At 39.5% G+C, this 24485-nt stretch overlaps 1 protein-coding gene and 1 long non-coding RNA gene across 3 annotated transcripts in view; one reads left to right on the top strand and one right to left on the bottom strand.

Moving 5' to 3' along the window:
* The window catches only part of LOC125328040, a 31781-nt gene extending 10351 nt beyond the window's left edge, over positions 1-21430 (bottom strand). The window contains exon 1 of the long non-coding RNA XR_007204513.1: positions 19812-21430. This is a non-coding gene — a long non-coding RNA (uncharacterized LOC125328040). The remainder of the gene's footprint in view (positions 1-19811) is intronic.
* On the top strand, positions 11031-22549 carry DLK1 (delta like non-canonical Notch ligand 1). Of its 2 annotated transcripts, none has more exons than XM_048308212.1 (5): positions 11031-11187; positions 12061-12124; positions 12552-12682; positions 17055-17196; positions 21429-22549. In XM_048308212.1, exons 1-5 carry the CDS (start codon positions 11118-11120, stop codon positions 22168-22170), a joined length of 1149 nt encoding a protein of 382 aa, XP_048164169.1. In that variant the 5' UTR covers positions 11031-11117; the 3' UTR covers positions 22171-22549. The 2 variants fall into 2 exon arrangements, with proteins under 2 accessions (XP_048164169.1, XP_048164170.1); XM_048308213.1 differs by lacking the exon at positions 11031-11187 and adding an exon at positions 11376-11642.
* The last annotated feature ends 1936 nt before the right edge of the window (positions 22550-24485 follow it).

The raw sequence follows: 24485 nt of genomic DNA, 5'->3' as shown, positions 1-24485 counted from the left end.
TCTTTTCCAAATAAGATATAACCCCTGAAAAAAATGTCATTTGCACATATCAACAGAAAATTCTTAATGTTTGCAAGATAAGGCCTCAAAAGGTATTTTTTATGCTGTGCATGTTGCAGGCCAGAAACTGAAGTGCAGTGTTCCCCAAGAAGAGGATGAGACTGAGAGTCTGAAAAAGGTAAGCAGACTCTTGAAATGGGAGCTGGATCAAGAGGAAAACCAAGACCAATAGATGAGAAGACAAGTTTAAGATGATGAGCAGAATCACTGAATCATAAAATGGTAAAAGGTTGGGAGAGACCCTAAAGATCATCCAGCTCCAATAGCCCTGCCATGGGTAGGGACACCTTCCACTAGACCAAGTGGCTCAAAACCCTTTCCAATGGACCTTAAATACTTCTAGGGATGGGGCATCCACAACTTCTCTGGGCAATATTTGCCAGTGCCTTATTACCCTCACAGTAAAGAATACCTCCTTATATTTAATCTGAGTCTACCCTCTTTCAGTTTAAGACATTACCCTTATCACCACACACCTTGATATTGAGTCTCTTCCCATCTTTCCTGTAGAGGAAAAAGATGACTCAAAGCCAGTGAGTAGATGTTTTCAGAGTGTGAACAAATGAGAATAAACAAGAAGGGTTCTGGATTTTATGACAGTCCCAGATACTGGAGAACTAGGACTGGACGGGCAAGCAGATTGTGGGAAGGGACCTGTTGTGAAATAGTTCAGGGTGCAGATTTGCAGATGAAGAACCACTTAGGTGAGAAGAGGAAGGTACAGGAGACAGCCATGGGGAGTGAGAGAAAAAATAAATGAGGAGGCTCAGCTGCCCAGAGAGCAGTGGTGGAGCTGGAGGACTGAAGGAGAGGAACAGCATAAAGTCTAGGAAAGGAGAATGGGAATGTTTCTAAAGGAACATTGATGTGAGAAATCCAGGAAAGCATAACAGAGACTGAGCTATAAAATACTCTAATAAAGAAATGCTGGAAACATGGGACAGAAAGGATTGATCTTAAGGAGAAACAGCAAGAACTATACCTGGAATGGAATTAAAAATTCATGTCTCAGCATTCACATGCTCTCAGCAAATATGTGTAAAACTCCTCAGCAAAGGCTCTCATTGCTTCATCAAGAATGACTATCTGCCTTGACTGGGAGTTACCTCACCAGCTTCAAGCTGCAGAGTTCTCTGAAGTACCTGTAGTTGTTGCCAACATGCAGGAAAACCATGAAAACACCAGGCTGATATCACATTATGGGATATTCCACTCCTGTTTCTGAATTAAAAACAAACAAGCCATCAAAAAATGGAAAAAACCAGAATATTACCTGCAAGCTACTTCTAAAGCATCATGAAGCTCACAAACATTGGCAATGCACTTCTTGCTTTTTTCTCTGCAATCTTTTTTCAACCCACTTGCATGGCTTTGTATGGTGGAAGGTTTACATAAATGCTGTGCACTTTAACTGCAACAGGAATCAGGGCTCAGTTTAATGGAACAGTATGTTGTGAAAACGAGCCATGGCTGTGCTGTGAAAGGTGCCCAGTCCACAGACCCACAGGTCAGAAGCTGTCTAATGTGCTAAATGCACTGAAAAAGTCTTGCATTGGCAACTCAGAGCAAGCAGGAACTGGGCTTTTTTTACTTCTTTTGTTTCTCAGTCCTCCAGATATAAAATGGATGTTCTAGTACTGCTTCATGTTACAGAGATGCTCTGAAAATATGTTCATTTCTATTTTTGTAGTTGTTGGGTGCAAATACAAACAGAATGAGAAGTCTCAGAGAAAGTTCAACAACTCTTTAGAACCGGTTTTGAAAAATGCAAGAGGTAAGGCACAGGAGCCACATGAGTAAACAAAATACTGAAAATCTATTTAAAAAGTGAGCACTCAATCAGGCAGATGTGCCATGGAAAAACACAGTATGTAATGATGAGATTGCAGACGGAATTAGAAAGCATAATCACAAAAAGCCAAATTAAGTTTGCATGTGGATCTTAATTCTTGCATCATTTCCCATCTGTTGAGGGCTTGACTTATCAGCCTCAAAACCACTGTAATAATATAACATTGCACAGGTTTTGTACACAGTCTTACTTTCTGCAAAGACACAAACAAATGTTGAAGCAATAAGAAAGTCCCATCCCTCAGAGCCATGGGAATAGCGAACTCTTCCCTGGATTGTTGTGGTCATGTTATTTTGTTGTGGTTGTGTCCTAGTTTGTTGTCCTGCTTTCATTATTGTGTTCTTTCACATTTTTCTGAGTAAAAAGTACCTCTCTATCTACTTATTTAGTTCCCTGTGCAGTCAGATTACAGTCCTGATGGCAGTTGCAAGATCTGTAATGCAACACAAATGTTACATCATCTTGGTATTGTCAGAATTACTAAGAGCCCATCACAGGGTATTTTAGAAATGCAATGTAAAAAGACAGCCTTTGAACTAAGGAATTTATAAATTCAAAGTAAGACACGGCTATAGGAATAAGACACAAACACATAAGAAAGACATAAGCAGATGAAAAAGTAGTAAAATACAGTACTCATATCAGAAAAAAAATCATTAGTTTTCTGCATTTATGGAAAGATAATTGAAAGCATTGTTGTGTCTTTCATATCAGACCTGCTTTACACTGCTTTCCGAAGTTGCAGTTAAAGGGAGAGCTATTTATCTCTTCCTTGTCACTGGAGGCTTTTACCTATAGTCAGCAAAATGCAAGCCAGCAATCATGTAATATGTAACAGATTCTTTGTTCTGTTTCCAGTTCCCAAAGCCCTGTTGTGTCCACTGTTTTATCAGCATCTAAAAATTTAATTTTGTAAGGTGTAACAAGGAGACTAAGGCAAAATCTACATTCTACTAATGGTGAACATTATTAAATCAGAAAACTAAGGGATTCAATGTTACTGCATTATGCAAGAGAACAAGATTCAAAAGATTTATGACACATTTCTGTTTGAAGATTCAAAGGGAATAGTGGGAAAATTACACATTTGAACAGAATGCCTAAGGATTATTGCACTTGGAAGAGAAATATCATACTTGTGCTTAAATTTAAATTCACAAGCAATATGAAGATGAAGCATTTAGTTTACAGAAGACCTGCAAGAGGGAGCAATGTATAGCTACCATAGTTCATGCTAGCAGCAATAAAGATTAAAAAAGGCAAACATAAAAATATCACTGTTCCAAGAGCATGAGCACATGCACGTTCCAGCAGAAGATCCATAGTTCATATTAGTTCAGGAAACTGAAACTGTGCCCACTTCTGACAAAAAGAACCAGTATTTCCCTTGCCAATACCCATCATTGGAAATTCAGAATGCAAGGGAATTCTGTATTTAGTTCTAGTTTTTAACATGGCCTGTACCAAAAAGCTCCTTTTCTTTTTTTTGCCTAATTTCTTTCTCCTTTTTTCCCAGTCTGTGGTTCACTCCAAAGGTGAACCTTATTATTAAATATAATAATAATAAGAAGAAAGAGGGATGCAGAAGACCTAACCGTGCATACCTGACTTAGCCACAAGCGTGAGTTTGAACTAATTACTTTATTTCTCTGTGCCTCAGCTTTTATCTCTGTGAAATGGAACCAACAACAAACCAGTGCAAAAGCAAGATCTCAGCAAACTCATTCTTGCTTATCAAGTTATCTTCATATGATTTGCAAAAATCCTATCAGTTAGATCTGATTTGGGAAAAACAAACCACAGTTAATTCAGCCTTGCTTTGGCCACCTCACTCAATCTTCACCACTAAGGAATGGTGAGGTGTTTCAGGCACAACAACAACAACAATTACATTCTTGCTGAATTAATTTCTAACATTAATCTTAAACCACGCTTTATAAAATAATTCCTATCACTGAGCCTTCTACATTAATATGTACTAAGCACTGGATAAACTCACTGAAGTAATTAATTTGTTTCACACTGGAATTGCAGGGAAAAAAGTCATACTTTTCATTATGCAAAAATTTTCAGGCTTCCTGACTTCAAGCATTTACCAGCATTAACAATTTAAAATATATTATTGTGGCACCATTATCAAATATTTGTCCTTCACTTGCAAATTCTTTCAAGATAAGGCTAGAAAGAAGAAAAATTTCCCAGCAAGTGCAGAGCTGAGACATGAACTAAACCAAAGGAAACAGGTTGTATATCTTAGTGAAAATTATTTTCTTGATATTACTTGTGTATAAAGGGTTGACAATTTTCCAATCTCTATTTTTCTTGGCCTTGATGCTAGACTGAGGGAAAGAGCTTCTGGCTATGGCAAAAAGGACTGCTTCTGGCATATTCTGCTTTATTATTCCCCTCAGATATTCCTTCTGGTTTGGGTTCTTTTAAATTCTCAAATAATTATTTTTATGGCACCAATTGTGGAATGATACTCTTGAGGCAGTTTTTTCATGTGTCCCTTACCTAGGAGGAAAAAATGCATTGATAGAGAACAGTGGAAATTTCATCAAAACTGATCATTTTCAACTGATGGTTATATAATATCCTGTAACAAATTGAAGATTAAATAGACCTAAACAAAATGCAAGGTAACCATAATAATGCAAATAGAACTTAGTTTAGGTTCCATTTTATAGCTTAACGATATCATTAGAGAGAGTAATGAAAACCATAACGATAAGACACCACATTAAAAAAAAGTATCAGAACAAAAAATAATTAGAAACAGTATGGAAAAGGACAGAATTGTACAGCATAGAGATGTTATAATATAAGAGTGGAGAACTAAAAAAAACCCAAAAAACCATGGAATGGGGCTATGACAGAGTTAAGCTCATCTGATTTCTAGAATTAGTAGACATATGTAAAAAAAAAACACCACAGAAATTTGAGAAAATAAACATATATTTTGGAAAAAGCTGAACAGAAAACAACCAACCAAACAACACAGGGTAGACAAGTGATCTGGTCTCTTTGTCAGAAAAAAAAACAAAAAAGCAAATCAAAACCACCGGAAACGTTTTGGCATGTAATGGAATCAGCAGAACATACCCATATGTGAGGGTGTATAAATAACAACAATGGATCTGTTAGAGCTTGTATATAATGGAAGTAAATGCAGCATCTTTCCCTTAAAATGGCACAAAATCAGAGAAAGCACTAAGACTGAAAATAACAGCTTGCTTCTGTAGTTTGCAAAAATTCCAGCTGAGATCAAGACAAAATCAAAGACTGAATAGCAACTAGAGTTCTGACAGCAGTAATGAGTCTAGAAAGGCACGTGGATTGTTTTTCATTTATTTTTTGCCACCAAAGCCTCCGTCAGAGCCAGTTCAAAGCTTTAAAAACAGCAGGCTCCTCTAAGTACTAAAGATCAGGTTGAAACTCTTAGTATCAGAACACACTGGAGTCTTCAGAGTGTAAAAGTTGTAAATTGTCAGAGTACCTCTATTTTGTTTTGATAAATGACAATTTTATAAGATATTTCTTCATGCGTTTATTTTTGTTATATACTTCCCCTAGATCTGTTTGTTTTCCTGTTCACTCCCCATATATAGCTATCATATATAGAGAGATATTTATTATAAAGACTAAATTTGAATAGATTATACACACACACTCAGAAATACACAGCAATGCTTTCACTTTCTGGATTATTCACATGTGGACAATCTTCCAAAAGACCTGAACAGAGGTTCAATGCTGAATTTCCCCCTCTCTCAAACATTTAATCCTTAATGGCTCTCTATCATTTCAAACTCCATGTAGATAAAACTAAGCTATTCATTCTGATATATGTCTGTCTTGCAGTGAATTGTCCATTTTTCTTTATAAATATCCCTTTCAGCCAGAAGACAGAATAATTTATTCTGTCAATTCAGAAAACCTAAGAACATTGTGCCTCAACAGAGAGATTATTTTTCCCTCGCTTGCTTTGTCCCCTGTGTGCACACAGTCAGCCCCTGTCCAGAAATGTAGTCTCAGATCTAGTTATGTTTTATGTAGGAAGTAAAATTATTTTTCTAGCCTCAGGCAAGTACTTAAAGATATATTTTAAGATGCAATACTACTAACAAAGCAAAAAAATGTTCTGTTTACTGGCTGACTATTTAGAATCTACACTTGTATTCACTGCACCAAATGTCTTATACTGCAGGAAAACATAGCAAGGTGATGTGATTTACAAACTGAACATTATCTGCATCTCTAAGCTGGTACAGCATGTTGGATGTATTGGACATGCTATGATAAAAACTTCCTAATTACTGTTGACATCTGTCAGGCTGTCAAGTACCTTTTAAAAACTCCTAGGACTCAGGCTTTTTTTAAGTTCTGTTTGCAAGGGAATGTTTGCCTGACCAAAAGATATTGGAGGACCACAAATTATGGCTTTGAAACGGACATCTCGGATAACCTAATCCAAACACCTGCTTCAGGCAATGATGATTTTAAATTAGTCTCCTCATAAGTGTACTTAACGTTTCCTTAAAGACACCTAATTAATTATTTTGCCTCTACCCTGGTGACAAATTGTCATACTGTCTGATCAACCTCAGTGTTAAAAGCAAATGTCAGGCTAAATTAATCTTTCTTCTAAGTACAGTACTGGCCATTACTTCTGTCTGCTACAAGTTTTTGCATTTTTGTCTTTCCTGTTTTCACACATCATGATGGATCTATCTTTTATAATTTCTCTGGTTTTATACTTAAAAATCTTTCCACGATTCTCACACTGTCATTCAATGAACCTGTCTATGTTATTCTACACTTCAAGTACAGGCGGCCCATTACTACTATCTAAAATGACAGTGATACTCTTTGAGATCTTTGAAAAATGCCTTTGCTTAGATTTCTTTAAATACACATGTATTCTTATTTTGTAACACCTTTGGATAAGATTTCATTTTTGTTTGCATTAGTGACAGAATCATATTTTCTGAATATATTTTATTTTATGCCTATACTTCTCCAGTTTCTCATCTTTTGTGCTGTGAATAGTAGGATGGAAAAACTACTAGAAGAATAAAGTTTTTTGCTGCTGTCTTGCTTTGCTTTTCATGTATTATTTTCTTGACCCTGTATTTTAATTGCTAACTTTTTACATCTGACAGAGTAAAGACTCTGAATATTTCAGAGAAGAAATATTAAGAATCTTACTGAATATTTCAAATTTCTACATTTAGGTCTATTTCCTTAAAATATCAAAGGAGGACTAGACTATGATCTCAGGGATGGCAAAATCTCTGACATTCCTAACACAGAGAAAGAGGAAAATCAGATCTATTTTTTGATCAAGTCTGCTACAGACAGTGGAAAGCTGCTCTAGTGATGAAAGTTTTGCCTCAGTCTTCAGAGCAGCCAAGGATTTCATGTAATGTACTTTCCAAAACAGCTGGCAAACTTCTCTGTGCTACAGTAATTGGGTGACTGATAGCACTGAGCTACTGCTTTGACAATATTAGAGAGGGAGGCTGTGAGTATTTTCAGTACAAGGCAAGGGAATGAGTTTGGCTTTAACTTCTGTAAATTACTGCTGTATATTTTAGCTCTACACATTTTGGCTACTGTTCCAATGGGGAAAATTTACCGTGCTACAAAAACTATATTTTGGCAATCTCTAGCTCACTGGCAATACCTGCAACTTCAGTGTGCAGTGAAAACTGTTCTGTGAAGAAAAACTTTCTGGCTTATGTGCCCTGACACAGACAGAGCTGGACAAGGTGCCCGTCTCCCCACTGACATCGGCAGGCATTCACCTGTTGCCTTTTGCAAGAGCAGAAACATGTTTTTGAAAATGGTATGGTGACAGCAGAAATAATTTCATGTTTTCTTGTCAGTTACCTGCCAGTACAGCACACTGAGTCAGCTCACTGAGGAGCCAGAGGCAGCAGAAGACAAGCTGGCATGGGGGGACAAATGCCACTGTACATCTGGGACATGGCAAGGGTTAGAGGGAAAGGAAAGAGAGGATGTTCTGCTCAAACCCAGCAAGTTTGTAGGCTGCTTCAGCCCATCTAGTCCTAGCACACATAAAGATGGGACAGCCTTACAGAAAGAGTGAAAAATAGTTCCTTAGGGCTCCAGCTGCATCTGATGAGCTTTCTTCTAATGGACAGCACAAGTCTTTGAATACAAACTTGTAAAACCAGGTAACAGAGCCTAAAACTTTATGCCTGTGTATATTCATGGCTGATGAGACCACTTCAAGGGATGAAGGATAAACATCTCCACAACAGAGTTTCTGATACAGTAATTCAAAAAGTGCCAGGGCACTGCCCTGTAATTGATATTTTTCCCTTTCTCTTTGCAATATGTACAAGTAGTCCAAATTAATCAAAGTTATTTCACCCCCTCAAGTGAGGTCTTACAAGGTTTATGGTTTCTTTGTGACACTGATGATAGCCTCAGATTCCGGCTACCAGAGTTTGCAAGGACCTTCAGGAGCTGTAATGCCAATGAATTGCTCTGTGTTTCTTGTCACTGATGCAGATCTTCAATCTCTACTCACCACTCAAGTATTTTTAGGTGAAGAAATAAATACAGTCTTTACACCTTGGATGATCTCCATACCTAGACAGCTATTACATGAGATGCTTTCCTTTCCAGCTTCTAATGCAAAGACCCAAAAAGATAAAGAAATTAAGGTCATCCTGAGTACAAATCACTAAGATCTGAAACACAGAACACAGTTACTGTAATTTTCAAGAAGTATTGTAAAGACGATGGAGATTTGGTTCAGAATGCTTTTGGCAGTAAACAAGCTAAGTAAAAATTATTTTCATCTTGGTTTACTCAGGTAGAAGGAGGAAGAGAAGAGAATTAGCCTGGATTTACAGAATGCTGGGTTTCTGTTTTGAAATTATTTTTGGATTAGTATCTGGGCAGATTCTGTTCCAACAGATAAACTCTACTCTAAAGGAAAAGGATTATGACCTCTTAGAAATAAAATTAGCAAGTTGAGTTTATATAACAGTTGAAGAAAGTAGAAAAGATGGGGAAAATGAGATTTTTCCTATTTTCAGCAATCTAGGAGGCACCCCTGAGACATAGGACAGTAAGAAATAGAGTTGTTCTAAAAAGTAGGTAATTTTTGCCTAACAGTGTATCTATTTTAAAAAAGTATGAAAAGTAAGGAGAGCACAAAAATTGAAGTTTGCAATGGCCATTATAACACTGTACATAGCATTGTGAGAACCAGATTTTCCTGATGATTCTTTGTAAGATGCCAGTTTTGAACAATACAGCAGGTATTCAGTAGTTATCTCAGAAAATAGAAGAAATGTGTCATCATATGTCAGTGTATCTATTTACAATGCAAATTAGGCAGATAATCTGACATTGATGAGTGTACAGATAAAGCCTATGAATTCTACAGATTCTTTACTCTTAAGGTCTGAAGAAAAAAGAATACAAGGAGAAATTTCTAGGATAGAAGGCAGAAACATTAAAGCCTTCCTTTACTAGTTGGTCGAGAACCAAAGAATGCTTAGAACCCTTTGAACTACCCAGGTTATCTCTTGGTCCAAAAATGCATAAAAGGTCTAACATAGCAGGGCTTCTACATCAGCAAGCAGAGAACTTACCACCTAAGGGAAGAATAAGCAACCTTGGGCCTATCAAAACCTGAGTGTGAACAAATAACTAAGGCCAAAAGCAAAGTGAACAAAGAGCTGCTAATATTTGCCATACAAAAGCGGAGGCTTACGGAAGGGCAGAGTAAAGGATTAAGCAGTCATCATTACCACTCCACGTTCTCCAGGGTGTCATTGACAATATCCCAGCAAGGCTTGGTCTGGTGAGCTGTGGCAAAAGCTGTGATGCAAAGTAACCTTTTCAAAATAATAAGTAATGTTTCAGTAGTAAAAGGAAAGCAAGATAAGCAGAAAAGGCATGGAGGCAAACTGTGCCTATAGAGTCAGATAGGCACAGCTAATCTCAGATACCAAAGCTTCTGGAGGGATTTGAAGAAGCAGTGTCTGCCTCTCACACCTCGCTCCTGAGTGTTCTCTTTTAACCCAACCCTCATTTTCTACTCTTCCTTTTTCTGTTCTTTACTTCCTCCACTCTTGGTTAAAACTAAAAGGCAGCATTGCTAGCAGCAAACCTTTTCAACCTATGTGACAAGATTGTCTTGAAATACCACTTCATGGACTATCTGAAGTTAATGAGTGCTTTCCAGTGTGTGCATTTTCAGGCAGGTAATCTTGAATTAGCCCATTGTAATTCTAGAGGAAAAGCAGATGGCTGTAGAATTTTCTCACCATAGTATAAGGATCTCTAGTTGCTTCACATAAAAGCAGACAAATTAGTAAATGAGGTCTGGTGGAAGCAAGCACTGCATCAGCAGGCAAAAAATAGGTCCCTCAGGAATCCTAAAAACCAAGCAGAACTTCTTTAAAAGAAGAAAACAATGAACTAGAAGGAAGACAAAGAATAAAAAGTAGCCAGTTTATTTCCTTAAGGGACAGCACAAAGGAAGAAGATATATAAAAGAGAAATGTACAATCACAGAATAAAATGCAGAATTTAAATTACCTCGTGGTAAAAGTAATGTTTATTTTTGATCTGTTCTGTGACTTCTAAAGGTACAGTTTGGGACGTTTTGGTGGGGTCTTTTTTGAATTCTCAAGCCTCAGAAACCTAACAGTATCTTACTTTCCCTGCCTTCCCTGGTCTTTCCTGAAAGAGTTGGAGCTCTGATGGGAACGACTGAGAATTCTTTAAATTTCTGAAGACAAGCCCCAGACTAGCTCTTTGCGGACAGCCAGTCTAAGTTTTAGGGAGACCAGAGGCGTGCTTAACACTCCCCCTCGCCCCAGACTTCCCTTCTCCTGCGCCCTTACAGGATTCCTCCCCTCGCCTGCGGCAGGAGACGAGCTGCTGGAGGTGCTGGAGGTGCTGGAGGTGCGCGGCTCCTCCGGCCGCCCCCGGGCAGGAGCGCGGCTCGCAGCGGAGGCGCTGGCCGGGGTCTGCCCGACCCCGTGGGCAGCTCCCCGCCCGCGGGGGGAGGCGGGCAGCCCTCCCCGCCCTCCGTCCCTCCCTCCTCCCGCCCCGTCGCGCCGGAGCCCGGCGGTGCTGCGGGCGGGGGGTTCCGCCTGCCCGGCCCCGCGTCCGCCGAGCTCCCCGCGGGGAGCGGAGCGGGCCCGGCCCGGCCATGGGGCTGCGCGCCGCCGGCATCCTGGGCTGCTGCTGCCTCCTGCCTCTCGTGCTCCCCGCAGCCCCAGGTAAGGCCGGCGGGGCGAGCGCCGGGGCGCCGAGCTCCTCTGCCCGCCGGGCTCCTCCGCCCGCCGCGGGAAGCGTCGCGGGAGGGGAGGCGAGTTGGGAAAGTTTGGGGAGTTTGCCGGGGCCGGGCGGGCAGCGGCGATGACGGGAGCCCTCCCGGAGTCTCTGGATGGCAACGGCTTCCCCAGCCCTCGCTCCAGCCAGAGATGCTGGTGTCGTCGGGAAGCTTTTCCTCGGCAGCGGACGGAGAGGATTTCTCCTGCCGTTGGCGTAGGGTGTCAGTGGCTAGCGGTGATCTTTCAGAGGAGCATCGCTTGATGCAAATGCTTAAACAAACAAACAAAAGAAAACCTGCGACTGAGATCTCTTCTCCTTAACTTACGTTTTTTATGCATGATTTAATGAAAATCATTTTTTTCATCTGATGTAGGGTTGAAATGAATGCAACGCTTTTATTGTAAGTTGTTTTAAATGGAATTTGTTTTCTGACTAAAAGTACTGTTGTGTTTCAAGTAGTTCTGAAACAATGCATTTGCAGTGGCGTGTCGTGAAACGACAGTCGTGAATCTGCTCTGACATTACGCTTTTAAAAAGTGTATAGGGATATTACATACACTTTGCGTGTGCTAAAGTGACTTTGTATTCTTATGTGATTAATTCTTTATGACATTTCCTTTGCCCTGTAGGAATAATCTATAACATGTTCCAGCTTAGGTTAATTTGAAATTTTATATTTCAAAAATGTGTTTGAAGAAAAAAGAAATGGAAAATTTTGCAGTCTAGGTTCTTTTAAACATCACTAATGTGTATAGGACACTATATGGTGTTTTCTGTGCTGATTTTTCTGGTTTGATGTTATAAATCTCTTCTTCCAGGCGTGAACTGTAAAGCTGGCTGCCATCCAGAGAATGGATTCTGTGAATTTCCCAGTGAATGCAGGTAAAAAGATCTGTCAGACAGGGGTATTAGCACAGGAGCGGTCAGCTTCAATAATTCATAGTCCTGGTAAGAAAGATAGAAACTGAAATGGTTTGGTGTCTGAAAATATGGAACTGTGATGAAGCAGCGCTCGATTAGGATACAGTAACTGGAATCACAGAGCATGGATGTCTATATACCTGTTCAGTTTACTTTTTCCAGCATGAAGTATTTACATTGATTAGCTTTTTTTTCTCACTGAATGAGATGGTTTTCTTCACGTAAACTGCTTCTAGTATCCCAGAAGCACTTATGGTGTGCTTTTGTTCAAATAGCACAATTTGGTATACAAAAGTGTAATTTATTGTGCCTCAATAAGGGGGGCATCCTTGTAATTATGTTTGTTAAAAATAAACTACGTTTCTGTGTTGCCTTTTATCTCTTTCAGGTGCCAACCTGGCTGGCAGGGTGCACTTTGTAATCAGTGTATTCCTTTCCCTGGGTGTTTGCACGGCAGCTGTGCCAAGCCCTGGCAGTGCATCTGTGAGGAGGGCTGGGTTGGCAGCCTCTGTGACACAGGTTTGAACATCCTTGTCTCTCCTTGAGCAAGTGAGGGGAAGCAGCCCCATCTGGTGCTGGAGACACGCAAAGTCCTTCTGGAGAGCTAATTCTAAAACACTGAATGTTAGCTCCAGATAATGAGGAGCTTCTGGGCAGCGGCACATAAATCTCAAACTTCTATAGTAATTTAGGCAGAAGCAATGCAGTATCTTTTGTAATTGGGCATATGTGTGAGCAAAGTGTAAATTATTCTATTTTAAACATTGATTATCATGGACAAGGCCAACAAATAACTGCTCCCTTGTTGTCATGTAAGCCCTTCTAATCAAAATACAAGTTGTCTTGTATATATTAAATAATTTTAAATGTTTATGTAGCACATTATATATATGTATATATGCTATTTTCTCAGTACTTCTTGGAAGGAAAACATTGTGCTTATTTTTTCCTTTACTTAACCCGGTGATGATTCAGTGAAATAACGTTACTATAACTGAGAAAAAGGTCTGCCTGAACAGGCTGCCACTTCCCCCTCAGGTCTGAGGGGTAAGCACAGCTCTGTGTGCACCCTCTCACCCTTTGCCAGTCAGAATGAGCCAGCTTAGCATAAGCAAGCTGAAGAACTGGCCTTTGTTGAAATGGTTTATTTTGGCTGACACAGGCAAATGTTCAGTCAGAGAGATCTGAGGGGATGGAAACCACATGAGCATCCAGGAGCATGTGGCTGTTCAGCCCACGTAGCTGCAGCTGTGACATGACAGGTGTCCAGGGCCTCATTTTCTCTTCATGCCTTTCAGGCTTTTGTTGGTATATGGCTTATAATTTATAGAGCATGCCTGAGCTCTCCAATATATAGCCAAAGTGGTCATTGAAGACGGTTTGAACTGTGTAAGATTTTCAAGATGACTAAAAGACTCAGAAGGTTTTAGGTAGGTCACATCCTTGCAGTGACACGGAGTTTGGTGCAAGGTTCTCAGGTACTCATTTACCTTCTCATCAGGTTTTGCAGCCTGTACTCACTGACTGCACATGTGAGCATAGAGAGGCTTCTTAAAGTCAGTCCCAGTATGTCTGTGGGAGCTGTGGCAGCAGTGGTGACATCGTGGTGCAGATGTGACTATAAACTCCCAGATGTTGTTCTGGACACGTCTCACATATGTGTTTGTACCTGAGACAAACACCTAGATTCCCATTACAGTTAATGAGGAGGAATAAGTCCTTCTCTGATCTACAATCATAGATTTCTAAAGCTACACAGAACAATCCCCACCTTAGGAGGCTCAGTTCTGTTGCTTATCAGTGAATACAAAGTTCCACATTTTTAAAGGTAGCATCTTCACTGCTACTTCTAAAAGCTTTAATTGCATAGCTGAATTTCTTAGTACTGATATATCTTTGCAATTCTGAGCTTTGCAATTGTTTCCCTCTTACAACTGCTACTTAGGATGCAAAGGAATGCATTGAAAATTGAACCCACCAAACAGGGTATCCCATGATTAAGTGCAGAAACTATTATTTCTCTCAACACTCAGAGTCATCTCAGAGTCTTCTTTGCTGATTTGAATCTAGATCCCCATGAAGAGATGCCAAGAATTTTTAGCTAAAAGGACATAACTATCTTTTAATCTGCAGCAACGTTGATAGTCTTTCATCTCAGTGGTTTTACCTACTCTAAATGCATTATTTGCCATAAGGGATCAAGAGAAGGGTGCTCGTCCTCCTCTTCTTGCTACTAGAAGGTTGACACAAATTATTATCCTGATCCAATAAAGCACTGAAACCTCAAATGGGTTAATTTCTCAGGCCCTGATCTCATCATCCTCTGCCAAAAGTCAGTGTCAGTTTCCTGGGTGTATAAAGTCAGTATAGGTAGTTACAATTAATTTAAAGATACCATTAAATGAAACTTGATCAGGTTAGGAAACAGGAAGGAAAAACCTAGAATGGAAAACTGTGGGAGGGTCTGAAGTTCACTGGCCACTTCAAATGACTGAAACATTTGTAAAATAGAGTCTCAGCAGTTTATTTGCTTGCTAAGCATGGGAGGAAAAAAGATGATTTGGACTGGCAATGATACCTCTTTTCTTCTGTTTTGTAGAAAAGTTAGTGTACAATCTCCTTGGCTTTGATCATGGAAATTCCTTTCTAGAGTAGTTTTAGATCACCAACTGGTTTGTTAATGCCTCTGATTGTGTAGCTGTTTTTTAATATGGGCAGCCTGGTTCTCAGATCAGGTCAAGAGCAACCATCCTAGTAATTGAAAGACATGCAGGTTATGGGTTGGCCTTGATCCACTGTAAACATGTAGGGCAGAATCAGTGGTAGCATTTGTGACTATTGTTATTCACATGGACAGACAAGGCACTTGAAGAAAGACATCTGTGAGCTGGTCTTGGTGTTAACACTGCTGGTTAACCTCTTTGCAATGGGGCCTGTCGAACTGAATCATGATGCCATGGCATCTTCTCATCTTGTGGAAACACAGCCTTGAAATCTGGTGTGTGAAGCCCTGGAACCAGGCTGCACAGCACACTTTCCCTCTGCAGCTGATATACACTCCAGAGTACAGGAACCACATCAAACATTGACCATAACAAAGGGAAAATCAATTTAGTCAATTTGTTTCCAGGAAAAAATGACAGCCCAGTCAGAGTATTTGATCCACCTCTCTAAATCAGATCTGTCAGCTTGTCACCCCTGGCTGTGCCACACAGTCGTGTTAGCTGGTCCGTGACCTCCTATTGGAATCCTGGCCTCAGTTTAGCTAAAAAGCCAACATAGAGTGTGAGCTGGGAGTAAATTGTCCTACTTGTCACTGGACTGCTTTGCCAAGGGCACATGTTGGTAAACTCATCAGAGAGTAGAGTCTAATGCCCATGCTATGAATGCATGAGACAGGGGCTAAAAATCCTGCTGTGACAAACCACTACTACTGAGCGTGTCTTCCTCATAAAAACACTCAGTGATTGTTTCATGTATTTAGTATGATGCAACTATTAATTAATTAATGGGTAATGGGATTGAGGCCACTAATAATATATGTGTAAAGGTAACATCCTTATTTTGAGTTTTCATCTCAGTTACCACTTGGTTGTTGGCCTTTTGAGAGGTAAAATAAAGAAAAATAGAGAAAACGGCCTAATTGAGGTAATTTATGTATTCTGTTTTAAAAGAACCTGGTAAAACACCCTTTTAAGATGTGTTTTAAATGTAAATATCTGACATAAATTATTGACAGTAATGTATATATATATATATATATATATACACATACCTATTCACATATATATATTTCAGAGAGTTGCCATGCTCCTGCATCAAAGTTCATGTTTTTTCCTCTGTCAAAGTACAGGCTTTATTAGCTGCCTTTAGAGTCTGTGAAAATAGCTGTCAAACAACACTGCTCCAAAAAGCACTCAAGATTATTTTGGTCCTTGTGAAAACTGGAGCTTACACTCAAAGTGCATGCTAAGTTGTTGCCTTGCAATGAGAACAGGCTAATACATTAGGAAATAGAACCTTTTATCCAGGGAAGATTGTATTTGAAAGCTAAGGCTGTTGTTTTGCTGTGGTTACAATTTTGCAGTACCTCATGATATCATCTAAATTTCATGTTATGCTGTTGGAAGTAAAATATAAATGCCCTTAAATCCCTTTTCATCTTCTTAGAAAGTGTGTATATGTGTGTGTGAGGCATCAGATACCTTCCAGTCAGCACTTCTCTGCAGCTGCTGCAGTAGCTTGCTAAAATATACACTTGTTTGTTTATTTAGTTTTAATTATTTAAAAAATTCAGTAATCGTTTGAGTGGGAAGTGGCTCAGCAGGGCAATTGCAAAGAAAATGAGATGTGTGACTTTGGGTCCAGACATCATAGAGCTATGTCTTCTGGTACAGTTATGTGAGGGTTGAATGTAGCCCATCCAAAAGATGAAATTTTAACAGATTTTTTGTAATTTGCTGATCTCTGTTTTTATGAAACATTTGTTCATAAGCACATAATGATATAGGCAGGGAGCAGGGAGAATTCCTAGTTCCTGATTGCTTTATCAGAATTCTGCTCATGGAGAAGCCAAAATTGTGAAAGTACAGCTAGACTATGTAGAAGTTCCTTCTCCCATACTAATATTTTATTTCTAATACTACTTATTTATAGAATGGAGCAATTCAAACACATTTTTCAAGCAGGAGCTAGAAAGAGAGAAATAAGCTGAAATTGCTTGCAATAGTTGAACAATCTGAACTCCATTTTAACAAAGGGGGAATAGATCAGAATTTATAAAGTGTGGAGTTAAGTACTGTTAAAGCTATATTTTATTTGAAGTGTTGTATATAATTTACTGACTCTTTCTCATTAGATTAATTGAGCCCTGTTGGGTTTTTTTAAACAGATATTCACCCATGTTCTGCAAAGCCCTGCACCAATAATTCAACATGTATAGAGACTGGTGATGGAGGATATATTTGTCTATGTGCCCAGGGATTTACGGGAAAAAACTGCCATCTCAAGAAAGGACCCTGCATTATTAATGGGTAAATATTGATTTCTGACATGCATTTAAAATCTACACTTCTATTATTCAGAATTCTTTGCTAAGTGGAAGTATGTCTGTGCTAGAATACATCATGCTTCTGATAGTTGCTGATATTATTATCAAACTTTACAAATCTGATCTATTAATATTGTAAAGACTTAATAGATTATCAGTGTAACTCTATGTGCACAACTTGAGTACTAAAAGTGCTAATTTGCACATTTTATTGTGGTGAATTTATGCCTTCTCGTGATTTTTGTAAACAAACTTGAAGTGACTCCCATCCTGCATTCTCACCTCTGGTGAGGGATAACTTACACAAAGCCTAATAAACAGTAGTCAGCACACAAGTTGTCAGCATGAAAACACCAGTATGTCCTTTTTTCTTAACCAACATATAATAATATGTCCATAGTTAACTGAAGGAGACACTTCCATCAGAACAGGGAGACCATTGCTCTCTATCCTCTAAAAGAAATGGGTCATTAAGGACAGCAGTGCCAGTAGATTGAAGGAGGTGATCCTTCTCCTCTGCTCAATCTTGGTGAGACATATCTGGATTGCTGGGTCCAGTTCTGGGCTACCCAATATAAAAGGGACACAGCCACACTGGAATGAGTCCAGTGAAGGGCCACGGATACAATTAATGAATGGGAGCATTTCTCCTATAAAGACATACTGAGAGCTGGGTCATTTATCCTGGAGAAGAGCAGGCTCTGAGGAACTTACCCATGTGTGTGAGTACCTGATGAGGGGAAGCAAAGATGACAGAGCCAGACTTCTCATAGAGATTCCCAGTGGAAGGGCAAAAGGCAATGGGCACAGACTAAAGAACTTCCAGCAAAGTCACTGGTAGAACTGCTTTAAAAAAGGAAGACCTTTCAATGTTATAGATAATGTGAATTGGGGTTTCTGTTGAAATCTAGAAGCATATGCTGTCTTCTAGCTTATCAAAGTTCTGATCCCATAAACATACAGAATGCCTTTCTGATGGATACAAGCTTGGTAAAACTATCACCCTAAAATCACTGTTTTCTTTTAGGAGATTGCCTTCTTGTTCTCTAGCTCTATATCGGTGCCCTCTGGTTCTCTTTTTGCTCAGCAATAGATAATTATGAGTATTCAGATCTACCTTATGACTGAACCTTCCTGAAGACTTGTACAACCTCGTTTAAGGAACATTAACACCTCTCACTCTCCCTGGCAAGAATTGCCATTCTTTCACAACTACATGTCAGTAGAATTTTTTTGCCATTGCTTTTAGTTGGGGGATACTCACACAGTTCTGTCTGGGTTTACTTTCAGCTTCTAAGATAGCTACTCTGTTTTGCCTGTTTTACTTCACTGACAATGAGGAAATTTAAGTTCCTTGAAAGAGTCATGAATCACATCCAAGCTACTTGCCTAATATAGGGGATGTGAATAGCTTTTTCTGCTTTTCATCTGTAGAGCAAATATTTCCGTAATTCAGTGTGGACATATATACTAGCTATCCCAAAAAAACAGGTGAGTTCCAAAAATACAGCATCAACAAAATAATGCAGATTAGTTCCGTGTATTTCCTTAAAACCCTTTTGGTTTTAAATTGCTGAAACTACTTTTTTTTTGTGTTGGTACTCTGTTTTTGGACTGAATGCTGAACTAGTCTGGAAATCATGAACAATTTTTCTCAAGAAAGCAACATACTTGAGATAGTGATTCTTTTTCTCTAGGAAGCTGTCTTTTTCAGGAAAATGAGTAGCAGGCTCTGCAAATCTGCATTTAGTTCAAAAAGACAACTTTGTCAGCATAAGAGCTCCATGTCTGCTAATAATTCACAGTCCACCAGAGAGTGCATCCCACATCCTAGAGAGACCTCATCAGATGGTGTCATTTCATTCACATCTCACTTCCTCTTGGTTCCTCTCTATCTCAGTGGCATTACTGCCAGCTTCTTAGTTAATATTCACAGATGGAACCAGGACAAGTCACAAATCAAAGTGTTTATTCTAGTCTGTTTACATATATCTGCGTTAGTGAACTCTGTGTGATGTTTTGAGGTTTTGCTTTGAAGCAGAGGAGTGAATGGTACTTTCTAAAAGAAACCAGACTATCTGGGAAGCAAAGAAGTGGTGTGGACAAGCTTTCCACAACTAACCCTTCATGTACTACACCTTGCTGTGTTAAATGCCAAAAATGCAAAGTAGCAGAATTTATTAAAGGAAATTAATATTAGGGCTTGATTTATTTAAACATATTTAAATTAGACAAATCCAACTCTGTTAATAATAAATAAGGAAAATTTTCAAAATTCTGCCTTTTTCCCCTTAACTGTTTTTTATGTCAATATTTTACATTTCTGAAAGGTTCAGAAAAAAGTTTACACTTATATTCTCCAGCAATTTCTTCCCATTTCCCTAGAAAGTACTGAGATTCAAGCCAGCCATGAGGGTTCAAACTTCTACATATTTTCATATGCAAACCAGCTTGTCCAATTTTTCATGGGACCCATAAAGGTAAGGGAGGGTGCTCGACTCTCTAGGAAGGCCATAACCACTCAAGAACAGTACAACTCCAATTTTCTATTTTGCTTAAAAAGACAAAGTGGCTGGATAATGTTTTGAAATTCCTTACCTCAAGTTGTCACTAACAATGTCCATGTCAAAGTCCAGTTTTGTTTTCCCAATACTGCTTCCAGACTTCCAATATGTTCTTTTAGTAGCTTTTTTCCCCAGCCAGCATCTAAAATGAAGAACAGTACTAGAGGACAGAGCAGTTAATTTGGAAGCAGCAGAAAACAGACAGATGATTCCTCTGCCACAATGTTCAGTCTCTCCTGATGGGTGGCCACCAAGTGTTTCAGTCCCCAGTGAAGCCAGAAGTGCTTGGAGCAATCTCTACTGTAGGTAGTCCCAGAGCAATGGTGAATAGCCCAGCCCGATTCTGACCAGTGATCAGGGACCATTTGTAGCCAGGTGCTTAAATTTCTTCCACAGTCATCTCATTCAGACATCAACAGATCTCTTAAATCCCTGTGTCCCACCATGGAATTCCGTAACAGTCCATTGCTACTGACTGCTGCATATGTGAATTGTCTGCATCTGAAGCTGTGAGGTTCATTACCACTGGGACTTTGCCCTGGAAGTGGGGGGCCTTAAATAACAGCTTGGACTTTTCAGCTATCAGATGGTACTGTGCTATATGTTTTCAGGGATACATAAGTATTAAAAAAAGTTCTGTTGTCAAAGAGGCTTGTCCTATGCTTTACCAAATATTTTTCATTTCTTACAAGGTAAGTTTTAAAAGCTTTGTTCATATGTGATGAACTGCCATGAAAGTGGGGTTTGAGGTTTTTTTGTAAACCTGGGACCCAGGAACCCTTGTCAGCCAGCAGGGACAGCTGAAGGACCAAGTGCACTTTGCATAGATCCCCTGAATGGACACATTTGTGCCAGTCAGTGGGTGGCCATATCTTTCGGCATTACACTCAGTAAGGCACAGTTGCATTGTAAAGATAGAAAAGATCTCTGTTAATTTACATCACTTAAAACGTAATACCGGGCTACAGCTGGGAAGGACTAAAAGAGTTTGCAGAAATACTTGGTTTCCTTTAGTACTGCCTTCACATTATAGCTGTCTTTGCCCAGGCTGAAATTCTCTTCATTGATATTTTTTATTGTAATTGTATCTATCAAAAATTTTGGCTGAACAGCAGTTTATAGGAAAGTATCTGTTTGCTTCTAAATTTTTTGTGTCATGAAACCACCGGAGAGGCAGAATAAAAACAATCAGCTTTATGTCTAGCTGCTGTGGCAGTGTTTTGCTCTGCCAACACAATATATAGATTATTTTAGGAATAATCCGGTAGAAAGGGAGCAGCCATGCTGCTCATGTCTTTGTTCTGTCTTGTATGAATAGTTGCACAGCTAAATAGCTCCAAGCATATAAAAACAGTGAGAAGCTTAATTTGAATAAATGTTTGAAATAATTTTAAATTCCTTCACAGCTCTTTGGGTTGAATTTATATACTGGTGTACTAATCCTGCTCAAAGGGTCAGCAGAAGATATTATAATCTGTATTGACAAAGCTGTTGAACAAACTCATTCTTCATTCAGCTTCACTGACTGGTGGATTTGCATTCGGAATGGGCTCTTCTAAAGAAAACTGGCTCTTTTTATTTTATAAAGTGTTTCCTAATAGTTTCTTCCATTGGACTTCAATTTTGTCCCTGTATCTGTTATCTATCCTAGTTCTCCCTGCCAGAATGGAGGAACATGTGTTGATGACAATGGTTTTGCACCCCATGCTTCCTGTCTGTGCCCTTCTGGTTTTGCTGGCAACTTCTGTGAAATTGATAGAGACGACTGTGAATCCAACCCATGTGAGAATGGAGGAACATGTACAGATGTTGGTGTGGGTTTCAGCTGTTCTTGTCCCCATGGCTATACAGGAAAGCTCTGCAGCAGCCGTGTCACATTCTGTGCAAGTGGCCCATGTGAGAATGGAGGGACTTGCCATGAACATCCCCAGGGAGGGTTCGAGTGCGTCTGTAAACCAGAATTTGTTGGCGTGACCTGCAAACATCCCAGCAAAAACACAAGTCTCTCTGGAGTGAATATGGAGACAAAGCATATGCAGAATTACAAGCCACCCTCAAAAGCTCACCACAGATCAGTGCATCAACAACAGGAAATCCTGAAAATAACAGTGAAAGAAACAATCCAAAATGCAGATCCCTTATTGAGTAGAAGCCAGGTGATATGTTTTGTTGTGCTGGGCTTGCTTACATGTCTTGTTGTCTTGGGTACAACTGGGATTGTTTTTTTTTCAAAATGTGAAATGTGGCTTGCTAATGCCAAATATAGTCATCTCCTGCGCAAGAAAAAGAACTTTTTTCTGAAGTCTAACAATGAGGAAAACCTCTCAGTTAATATTATCTTCCCAGAGAAGATCAAATTGACTAATTACACTAAGAACTACACTGCCATCTAGGCCCTTGAAAGCCAAGCAGCATCTTGCAACTTTTCATAGCAATATGTAAAATTTGTTGCCTGTGGTTTGGCCTCAGTATTTGTGTGTATATTTGCTGTAAATTGCGTTGAGTGATAGTGAAGAAATGTAATGTATCTGTCTTGCTAAGGATTTTTTCATTCCCCAAAATAAAAGGTAAAAAAAATAAAATTGATTAAAGAGCAAGGAATGTTACTTTGATTCTTTTTCAAGGCAGCTATTTTTTGTAAAATAAAAAATGACTTATCACTGGAACTGTACTACAGCTTTCTTGTCTTGTGCATAGTTTATCTGCCAAGTACAGTACTTGCAAATTAGTAATGGTTTTTTGTTTTTTTTAATAAACAGGATTTAAGGGCTATACTTGTTTATTTATTCATTTCTAAACCTTATTCTACAGCAAAGTTTGCAGCAAGTGTCCATGCTGAATTCTTTTGCTATATCTGACAAAGGCTTTAGAGACTGCAACCAGCAGGAGCAAATTCACACTGATATCTCACCTATTCAGTCAGTGTTGCTATTTTTTACATGCTTATAAGAGAGATTCTATAGAATCTTAGAGGTCTTTGGGATATTGATTTCAGGTTAAAGGTCTCTTGCTTGAAATGCTGCATCTATAAATTGTTCTTTTAATCTATTTTAAAATGTTAAAAAGGTTTTCAGTGTCTTCCTTTTTAGAGACCTGGTAGGGATTTAAAGGATCAGATTCTGACTTTTCTATAAATACTCCTTAAAGAACTTTGCTGAGAGAAGTTTCCTTCATGACTGTGTCATGGGGAGAAATGAAAAGATGCCATGTGTCCCCTGAAATAGGACGGCTGCTTTTAATTCTTCACTTCTGCTTTTTCTGTCACATTTCAAGGAGAGGACAAGGTTTTCAAGAATCAAAAGCAGCAGTGGCAAACAGGCAAAGAGTCGTGAAAGCCATGAAAATGGCAGGGGCCTGAGGGCATTAAGAAGTCTTCATCTCCCTGAGGAGCCTCCTCTGGGGCTCTCGCCCACCTCCTGCCCCCAGGTCCATGTTGGGTCAGCCCAGTGCTGTTGGTTCTGGTCTTAGCTGTGCTGTAGCCATGCTGGACTCCACCTCTGCCTGCAGTTGGTCGTTGGACTACCTACTGTGGGTGGCCCATCTGCTGAAAGGACCCTTTGGACCTGCGCTCTAACCCCGTCTTTGGCCCTGTCTGCTTTTGCTCCTGCCTGGAGCCCATTGATGACCCCTGTCCTTGTTCTCCACTTGCTGTGTCTGGAACTGCCAATGGGCCCCATTAACCAGCACCAGCTCTGGTGATGTGTTCAGCTTCTGTGAGCCTGTGCTGTTGGTGAGGCCATGGGTCTGTCCCACCCTGGGGTATGACCCTCCTGGGTCTCCCAGCTTCCTTTCCTAAATAGCCAACCTGACACTGACTGCTCCTTGTAAGAAAAACAAACAAACAAGGAAACCTCACCAAAACAACAAAACCAGTCACTTCCAACTGCAAGTGCCTAAAGGTGTCTTTAACTGCAGTTATGTAACAATATATTTCCACAGCCACCCTAGATAGGAATGATTAGCAGCTTCTTCTCAGCTCTCTCATAACTATGCTATTCCCAAATCCATTAATAGCTGCTCAATTAAAAAAAAAAAACAGCCTTAAAGCACATACATGGCATTATAGTAGGATTTTTTTTGTTAAATCTCTCTTAATTGCTATGAGTATATAGCAAGTTTGCTGTACTGCTGGTAATATTTGCACATATAGCATTACAATGTAGTGCTAAGAGGAAAAATGGTGTTCAGATACTACTACGGAAAGTGTTGATTTCTAGATAACAGAGTGAAAATTTTAAAGAAAGAAGATTGTCCTTCTCAAAGCTCTTGTTGGCAAGACAAATATTCATCAAACCCAGCAACTTCTCAGCCAGTTGTAGTGAAGTTTGAAGGAGACCTAGCAACCCAGATGAATGTAAAACCAGGTAAGCAGAGTTGAATTTCAAGCCATGAAACGTGAGTCACAGGAGTTGACACACTTCTTTTAAACCAATGTGTTTTAAACATATAATTCAGTATTGTGCATTTTAACGTGATTAGAAATATGTTAGGGTCAATTTGGAGATAATCAGAAACATGCATAACTCCACTGGGTATTTTCCAGCTTTAATTCAAAACCAGTTACAACTTCAGATATCTGCTGGGAATCAGTGGTTAAATTCCTGAATCGCCTGTACACCTTCCCCCCACCTTTGAGCAGAGGCTCCCCTATCCCTTAGAGCTTGGCCTGCTCCAGGACAGAACAAGACTTTAAGTAACAAAGCTTTGT

Source organism: Corvus hawaiiensis, chromosome 6, assembly GCF_020740725.1.
Source record: "Corvus hawaiiensis isolate bCorHaw1 chromosome 6, bCorHaw1.pri.cur, whole genome shotgun sequence".
NCBI classification, from domain to species: domain Eukaryota; kingdom Metazoa; phylum Chordata; class Aves; order Passeriformes; family Corvidae; genus Corvus; species Corvus hawaiiensis.
The sequence above is the reverse complement of the archived record's forward strand: the minus strand, read 5'-3'. Positions and strand labels throughout refer to the sequence as shown.

What these genes read in the sequence shown, in the direction of transcription:
- DLK1 (XM_048308212.1), top strand. Translation starts at nt 11,118, where the DNA reads ATGGGGCTGCGCGCCGCCGGCATCCTGGGCTGCTGCTGCCTCCTGCCT. An exon ending in TGGCAGCCTCTGTGACACAG is followed by an intron (nt 12,683 to 17,054) that starts GTTTGAACATCC and finishes TTTTTTAAACAG; the next exon opens with ATATTCACCCATGTTCTGCA. An exon ending in GGACCCTGCATTATTAATGG is followed by an intron (nt 17,197 to 21,428) that starts GTAAATATTGAT and finishes TATCTATCCTAG; the next exon opens with TTCTCCCTGCCAGAATGGAG.